We start from the raw sequence: 8,346 nt of genomic DNA, 5'->3' as shown, positions 1-8,346 counted from the left end.
ATGAATGAATGAATGAATGAATGAATGAATGAATGATACTTTATTGATCCCAAGGGGAAATTACAGTGAATGGTGAGCGTTAAACGATTTTGCTGAAATTTGCTAAAAAAAAAAAAAAGAGAAGGCCAGAAGGAGTTGTTAAAGCTGTTAGGGAGTCCAGAGAAAACCGAGAACTTTAGCCTGAAAACTTGAAAAAGCACACCTTACAAGTCCCTCCCCCTTGCTCTCTGCTGTGCCCTCCCTCCACAGCTCCCCTCCAGATTTATCCACTCATGTTACACTTATTCTACCCCCTAAATCCTTTGGACTAACATTGTCCGGCACTTTACTGTAGAATATTTTTGACAGATGTAGAGTAGTGGGCATACCTCCGCCGTCTTCCCCTGCAGGTAGGTCACCTTCGCCAACAGACTGTGGCAATGGCACGCCTCGGGGTGCAGATCATCGCACACCCTGCCGAACAGGTAGGCTGCTTCCTTCAGCTTCTCGTGGGCCTGATCCAGCAGACCTTAAAATTGAGACAYGCACAGCCATTTTTGACTAGGTTGTGAAATGGTAATACGATAAAAAAATTAAAATTCTAATCAAAAGCATGTGTTGTTTTATTTCTTAGATCTACTTTTCTGAATGAAGTTCTGTGCAGTTCGATGTGCTTTTGAAGCGTCCCCGATGGGCATGTGAAGGTGTTTCACCACGGGGAAGATGTTGAGGATGTCGTCCGGACTGATGGGAGCTTTGTTTAGATTGTCGAACAAGTAGTCTCTCAGTCTCAACTGGTGCGGAGAAAAAATTAGAATATTAAAGTATTTTTCTTCTGGCAGCTAATACAGTTATTATTGTTTTAATAATATATTGAATCTAAAGCAGCGTGTATGGGATACCTGCACTCCTGTTTTTAAACAGAATTCTCTGAGCAGGGAGATTTTTTGAAGACCGTAGTGTTCCACCAGGTGGTTAGGACCAGAGCTGTCGCATAAAGGGAGGAGATGAGAAAAAGCTGGGGTGATGTGTAACTTAAGATAATGCAGAATGCAATGATTTGAAAATCTCAAACCCATTTTTTTATTCACATAGTAAACATGTCATATATTGAAACTGTTTTTTTTTTCTGGTGTTGTGAACTGTCGATGATGGGAAATGCAAAGTCATTATCCATGATTAGCCATTATTTTGAAATTGTTTTTCCATATTGTTAGACGCAGCTTTTTGCAGACTCGTGAACTTCTGCCCATCTTTACTTCTCGTCCTCCTCCTGACCTGTTTCCAGCGTACATAATTAGCTGCAAACAGTTCCAGCTGTTTCTTTTACGACCTTTTGTTACCCCAGTTTGAGCTGCGCTGCTGCCATTAAATTCAAGATGAGCTTATTTATTTCATCAAAACAGCAAAACTTCTTAATTTAAACAGTTGACACATGCTCCGCTGTGAAAAAAATACGGGTTTATGACATTTGCAAATCATTGCATTCTGTTCCATTTAACAAGAACTCCATGTCCTCACCCGAGACCGTCAGAGGTGTCATAAGTTTCAGCAGCATCTTGGCAGACCAGATTCCACAGCTCGGCTCCTGTGAGCATGCTCCAGGGCGTGTTCTCGGAGGTTCCCGTGCCGCGGCCGCGCCGCCTCGACTTCTTCTTCGTCTCCTCCCCCACAGGAGAGGGAGTGAAGTGGGGGACCAACAGGCAGCCGAGGAAGTGACTGATGGCTGCGGCGAGACTCGGCACGTCCACGCCCTACAAAGACACGATCACAGACCTGACTTTCATTTTCCGATGTCAGTCTGCACCACCTCTTACCGCTCAGGTGTTTGGAGATTTAAAAAGAAACCAACGGGATCATTAAAGAGCAATGAAATGTACCTGGAGGAAGTTGTTGAACACTCTTCTTGACGATCGAATAAAAATTTCACTCATCACTAATCTCTGTTAAAGACAAAGAAATCTAGATAAAAGGCAGTTGCATTTAGAGTATCTTTAAAAAAATTTTTTAATGAAAAAGTCCCAAACCATTATATGCCTCAGACGCTCCTTGTGTTCTGACTGGGAAATGGCCTTGGCGACGTGGCCCAGGTACCGCAGGTTGATGCCTTTTAGGTGCAGCGCCTGTTTTAAAGAAGCCCCTTCCATCGGCGCCTCGTTGCTCTGTTGGCAACCTCGCAACTGCGAACACACACAAACATCCGATGAGCTGGTTTCATGTTGACACGCACACCTGTGACGTGATGCTAACAGAACGCAGCCGCTCACAAAGGCTGGGATCTGGTGTGTGACGATGAAAGCTGCAGCTTCTTGGAGTAACCTCTCCTGTAGATCAGTCATTGCCCTTTCGCTGGGAGGAAAACAGACGCCTGAACACAAAACACAGGAGGCACGTGCCGCCGTCAGATTGGGCTCACGTTTGTGCATTGATCTCCGTGAACGCACGGCTGGATTGCACACCTGGAGAGAAAACATTTGGGTTGAATCGCATCTCAAAGATAATGTCACTGATGGAGCCCACTTCTTTACACGCCGCTCGAATTGCGTCCGTCGCCCGAGAGTCGTCTGCGAGAAAAAAATAATTGATTTAATGTAAAATGTAACGGACTTGCATTTGCTTAGATGCACTGAAACACGTCTTACTGGCTGTTGCACATTCCTCAAAGCCTCCGTTTTCATCCAACTTCTCTCTGACAAGCTGAGTAAACCGGCCGTGTCTTAAAATACAAACAAAAATATTAAACTTTATGTATTAAAAAGTGTTTTCTAAGTGTTCTCTTTTATTTTGAACTCACTTATGTTGGATGAAAGCCTGCACCAGCTCTGGCCTCAGCCTACAGAGTCTGTGAGGGAAACTTTTAGGCAGTCCGGAGGTGGTTTTATAATTCTCTGGCCAGCCTTCTTTCTCACAACCCTTCTCCTCCTCCTCCTTAACTTCTCCTTGACTGCTTTTACTGCTCTCTTCTTCAGCAGTTGTCAGTTTTTCCGTCTTCTCTTCTGGACAAAAGTTGGCATCAGCTGGAAAGGTCCTGAACACGTCGAGTAAATAGAACCTCCTGTCGGCTCCCAGCAGCCCCTGAGCGTCCAGTGAGGTGAACAGAGGCACCTGGTGACCGTTGGGTCCCACCACAACATGTCTCTGAATCGAAAGAGCTTTGGCGGAGTGAGCCAAGAGCGACAGCAGCTGTCGGCGATGGGGGGACTCTTGGGGCCCTGCGTTCACCCCGTACAGCAGACCTCTAAACACAGAAGAAGAGAAGCAGTTAGCTGTAGAGTCACAACAAAAATCCAACGTGTTTTTTGAGATGCAAAAACAATCCAAATATTTTTAGTTTTATCAAAAACAGAAGCCCACCTCGATGCAGGAGAAGCTTCCTGGTCTTGCTCTGAGCTCTCCAAGCCAGGAGCCAGACCCTGAGCAGACAGGCGCACCCCTCTGTAGTCCACGATGGCTGTAGGCAGAGTGTGCAGCCCCTGCAACCCCTCCAAGTCACTGTAAGCCTGAACACCTTTAAGCTCCAGTCTCTGAGATGCCCTGCGATAAAAGGAGAGAAGAAATTAAAATGGATTCGAAGCTGATTTTTTTTATTTTTATTGTTAGGCTTCAAATCTAGTCATAACCCTCTTTCAATCCTTAAAGTGTCTGTGACATCCTTCAAATATAAAAAGGTAAAGAAAAAATCTTTATACTCAAGAAACTTGACACAACACACATGATTTTACCCATTTTGTCACATAATTGGCATTTTTTTTAACTTGGATTAGCCAAAATAAAACAGGAAGTGACATCAAAGGGAACATTTTAAGAAAGGGATCTCCCTGGTCTTTGCTTATTGAAACAATATAATTTGAACTCTGGTTCTTCTTCATCTCTCTGATAGTGATTCAAAAAAATCTAAAGAAACATCACATTATTCTGTGCAGTCTGTGTTGTCATTGCAATGCTTTAGATGCAGACATTCTCCTTTGACATCACTTCCTGTTCCTTGCACATGTGAATATTAAAACACTTATTCATTTCAATGGTTAAAATTAATTTTTGCAATATGTTATTTTTCCAAAAGTGCATTTATATTTAATACAAAAATTTGATGCCACAAGCACTTTAATAGGTCTAAATAAATCTCAGTGGCATTTAGTAGTTTAGTCCTTATAAGTTAATTCATATAACAAATAAACCACTGAAACCATAAAACAGACCAAATCTGTAATTAATGCAGAAAACAATCACTTTATTCACTCTAGTAAAATATGGAAACAGGAACAGCTAATATGAATACAGGTAGATGCAAAAGGACCCAGACACCTATTATTTTTTTTAGTTTTGTTTGCCCACAAGCGCAAATGGATATTTTATTTATTTAATTAAAAGTAATACATTTTATAAAAATACTTAATATTGAAGTTAAGTAGGGAATTTTAGTTGTTTTAAACAGCTCTAATAGAAAAGCTGAAATGTAGTGTGTGCATATTGGCTGTCCCAAAACAGGACACTGTTTGTCATGGAGTGTTGCTTCATGGTGTTTAGGGTCACTGTCCTGCAGGAAGGTGAACTTCTGTACTGGTCTCAAGTCTCCAAGTTCCTCTCAAACATTTCTCTGTGTTTTTCTCCTTCTTTCTTATTATTACTTTGACCAGTTTCCCAGTTCCTGCTGATAAAAATCATTTCCCCAGCACGATGCTGCCACCACTCAGCCACTGCCCTGTGGGGAACGGTGTTTCCTCTTCCGTGAAGCCCAGCTCTGTGCAGCTTCTAGTGGTCACACAGTGAACCTTAAATGTTCACATAAAAGCAAAACACTTCACGTCCAGCCGATCGTTTCATGATTTTGTACGCCTTTGTGTGTAATCGGCAATTACCTGCGGCCCCTCTCGCCTCCAAGCGCTGCACTCATGGCACCCTGGCTCATGAACAAGCCGCCCCACACGAAAGCTGGGTCCTCCGGGTTTCCGTTCACCGGCTCAACAAATCCATCTATCACAGTCTCTGCCGCCTGCATGACAGTCCTCACAAACGCACCGTTCACCTGAGGTGAAGGCAGAAAAAGAGAGGGGCAGAAAGTGAATGAGTAAGCAAGTCAGAACTGTCCTCCCCGCTGTAAACATTCAAGCTGCTTACTTGTAGCAGGGCTCTGTCTCTCTGCAGCCTCTCCTCCAGACTTCCCTGGGGAAGATCTCTTGCTGCTTGCAGCTCCTCGTTCCAGTCTGGAGCCTGAATGCAACAAAGTAAAGTCATGTGTAAAGTTTAATTGCAAACACTAAAAAAAAACAAAACAAAATAAAAAACTGCAGTACATTGTTTTATTGTAAATAACCTGTGCTGCTGCATGTTCATCCACCCCCAGTCTGCTGAAGGTGTTCCTGTGAACACGAGAGGAGCAGGAAGGCCCGAGCCAGCTCAGCGTGTGGTAAGGAGTGGGCATCACCTCCACTGATTGCTCGGGGGTCCTAACGGAGAAAAAGAGAAGTCAGAATCTGCATCCAACTCGTGGGAATGTGCAGGTTTTCAGGCTTCTTTACTTGTTTTTGAGTGCGGTGAAGGTTTGTTTGAACGCAGGGCTGATGTGACAGAGCAGGTCGGTGAAACAGTGACACACAGGCGAAGACTGAGCAGGACGAGGATCGAACGCGTCTTCTGTAGACCTGTATATGGTGTCATACATTGTCACTCGTGTCACTTCGAGCCGTTCCATAAAACGTGACCATCCTCACCTGTTGAGGAAGAAACCTTTTGGACAGGATGTGATGTCACAGCGTCGCCCCTCCGCCGTCACCACTGCGATATACATGAAGTCTCCCTGCAGCTTCCTGTGTCCCGGAGGAGGGTTCCAGCAGCTGAGAGCCAGGTCCTTCAGGTAACTGTGAGTCTGATGAGAAACGCTGGAGTCAGTTTGTGTTTTTGATGAATCAGCCCAAACAGACTCCGGGTATTGACTCACCTCTGGTTGAGAGCTGTGTGGCATCAGGGCCATGAGGGGTCTCTCTGATGAACCGGGGAGGAGGTAATCAGGTGGACCTTCGTCCTGGCTGGCCGACTCTGCCTTTGCATTAGCTAAAGAGCGCTTCAGGCTCTTCCCGTTCAATAAGCTATGTTCTGCACAAAACAGAGATTTATTTTTTTTCAAAATGGGCTTGTGCTCCTCTGCTGCCATCAGGCCATCGGCGCACAGCTCCTGTGTTTACCGGGTGTCTGTGTGTGCGTGAGGGTCTCCAGTATGCTCGGTGAACGTCCCTCTCTCAGTGCGTCCTGAGGTCCGGGCGCTCTCAGCAGCTCTACGACACGAGCCAGGTGGAGCCTCGCTGAGTGGTAGGTGTACGGCTCTGGAACGGCATGCACGGGGTTAACATGAGATGACCTTCTTTATGAAAGTCACAGTAATGTGGGAAAGGTCTAAGGAACCCGTGAAATGAGTTGTTTATTCAGACTGTGCAGGACGAACACTTAAGCTTGTATCCACTTACAGAGAAAAAAAGCTGTAAGATGAAGGGTTTATAGTGTCTTGAACAAGTGATCACACCACTTGAACTTCTACCCATTTTCCATACTTTTCCTACAGTTTTATACTCGATTTAGCTTCATCCATCTTCCAACCAACTCTAACCAGCTTTCCTGTTCCTTCTGAAGAAATTGATGTGCAGTAGTTTTCTGCCACACATTGTGTTTTGCATTTAAGTCAAAAAGTTATATATTTTTTTTGTTGTTTGTTTAATTGAACCCAGGGGTGTCCAATCCTACATGTTTTTGAAGTTTCTCTGCTCCAACACACCTGATTTGAATGAATGGGGGATTAACAGGTTTCTGTAGAACATGAAAAGGCAATGCAATCATTGAATCAGGTGTGTCAGAGCAGAGAAACATCAAAACCATGCAGGGTAATGGCACTGGAGGACCAGGATTGGACATCTCTGATCTAACCAGAACAACTCTTTCCTTGTGTTTGTTGTGTCCTCTATGTAGTTTGAGGCAAACTACAAACTTTTTTCTTCTGGCTTTCCATCAACAACAGCTTTCTTCTTGTCACTATTTCATAAAATATTATAAGATTTTTTTTCTTCTTTCTGCACCCTTTTCATTCAGTGTTCGATATATATATTTTTATGAGCTTTTCTGTTGTTTCTTTTAATGAATGAAAATGGAATAAATAAACTAGATACTGCAAAGCGGTAACAAAATGACCCCCACACGCAGAGATGCACCAGAACTCAGAAGTCTTTATTTCTAATAAATGTCATGCCACTAGGTGCATCACAGAATTGTAGTGGTTTGGGTGGGAGTCTATTTTTGTGGGGGGCGTCATTGGTTGACCTTATGGATAGCCCCTCATCAGATCTAAACAACAAAAGAAATCTGAAGCTCCTGTGTTTAATAGTTTTTGAGCAATAACCCTTTTTGTAAGTCCATACACCCCTTTTTCAGATGAGTTGGGGGTTCGGGGATGGGGGCACTGATTGGTGGGCCTGATGGATAGAGCTTCATCAGAGCTAAACARYAAAAGAAATMTGAAGCTYCTATGTTKAAYAGTTTYTGAGYWATAARCATTTTTGYATGTCCAGACMCCACWTTTTCAGATAAATTGGGGGTCCGGGGGGTGGGGGGCTCTGATTGGTGGGCCTGATGGATAGAGCTTCATCAGAGCTAAACAACAAAAGAAATCTGAAGCTCCTACTTTGAACACTTTCTGAGTTATGAGCGATTTTGCATGTTCTGACACCCCCACTTTGAAAGGAGCCCCCTCCTCAAATATGGGGTGTATCATAAAACCGTTGGCTGGTGCAGTGTAGGTCAGACTCATCTAGCCCTGCCAAATTTCATGTTGATCAGTGCAGCCGTTTTTGTGCTACGGTTGACCAAAAATCCCTGGAGAAAAAAAMCCCAAATAAATAAAAATAAACAGTACGAAAACAACATGACTCCCGCTTACGCTTCAYGTGCGGGGGTCATAATAAAGACTGGATTTGTTGAATGCATGAATAATAGTTGCCCTGTGGACAGACTGTTCCACCTGAGCTGCGTCTTTTGATATTTCACTGTCTGTTTAGGTGGACGACCATGTCTCGTTGAGCCATTTTCAGATGGTGGATTGAAYGGAGCTCGGTGAGATGTCCTGCTTTAAACGTCCAAACAACTTGATCCATGACCTGTCTGGTGTGTTCCTTGGTCTTCATGATGCTGTTTGATCTCTAAAGTTGTGTAACAAACTTCCAAGGCCTTTACAGAACAGCTGTATTTACACAGAGATTAAATTACACGTGTTTTTTTTTTTTTTTTTTTTGTGGTAAGAATCAAGTGTGAAAGTGAAAAAAGTAAAACAAAACCAAGTAAGCAGCACTCAGTTTAAAGGGATCCCTGATTAGTTGTAACATTAGA

At 43.7% G+C, this 8,346-nt stretch overlaps 1 protein-coding gene across 1 annotated transcript in view; it reads right to left on the bottom strand.

Annotated features, from left to right (window-relative positions):
- Positions 1-8,346, bottom strand: part of si:ch211-166a6.5 (clustered mitochondria protein homolog) — a 15,855-nt gene that overhangs the window by 2,714 nt on the left and 4,795 nt on the right. Inside the window, exons 4-21 of the mRNA XM_014014426.1 lie at positions 6,162-6,299; positions 5,918-6,072; positions 5,691-5,845; positions 5,499-5,621; positions 5,294-5,426; positions 5,098-5,190; positions 4,839-5,005; positions 3,334-3,513; positions 2,774-3,217; positions 2,622-2,695; positions 2,439-2,543; positions 2,247-2,347; positions 2,007-2,159; positions 1,860-1,922; positions 1,501-1,733; positions 882-966; positions 620-773; positions 369-508 (exon numbers count right to left, since the gene is read on the bottom strand). Coding sequence (XP_013869880.1) covers positions 369-508; positions 620-773; positions 882-966; positions 1,501-1,733; positions 1,860-1,922; positions 2,007-2,159; positions 2,247-2,347; positions 2,439-2,543; positions 2,622-2,695; positions 2,774-3,217; positions 3,334-3,513; positions 4,839-5,005; positions 5,098-5,190; positions 5,294-5,426; positions 5,499-5,621; positions 5,691-5,845; positions 5,918-6,072; positions 6,162-6,299 — 2,696 coding nt within the window. The remainder of the gene's footprint in view (positions 1-368; positions 509-619; positions 774-881; positions 967-1,500; positions 1,734-1,859; positions 1,923-2,006; positions 2,160-2,246; positions 2,348-2,438; positions 2,544-2,621; positions 2,696-2,773; positions 3,218-3,333; positions 3,514-4,838; positions 5,006-5,097; positions 5,191-5,293; positions 5,427-5,498; positions 5,622-5,690; positions 5,846-5,917; positions 6,073-6,161; positions 6,300-8,346) is intronic.

The sequence above is a fragment of the Austrofundulus limnaeus genome, unplaced genomic scaffold (assembly GCF_001266775.1).
Source record: "Austrofundulus limnaeus strain Quisiro unplaced genomic scaffold, Austrofundulus_limnaeus-1.0 Scaffold114, whole genome shotgun sequence".
Lineage (NCBI taxonomy): Eukaryota > Metazoa > Chordata > Actinopteri > Cyprinodontiformes > Rivulidae > Austrofundulus > Austrofundulus limnaeus.
Note: the sequence above shows the minus strand (reverse complement) of the source record. Positions and strands in the feature narration are given on the sequence as shown.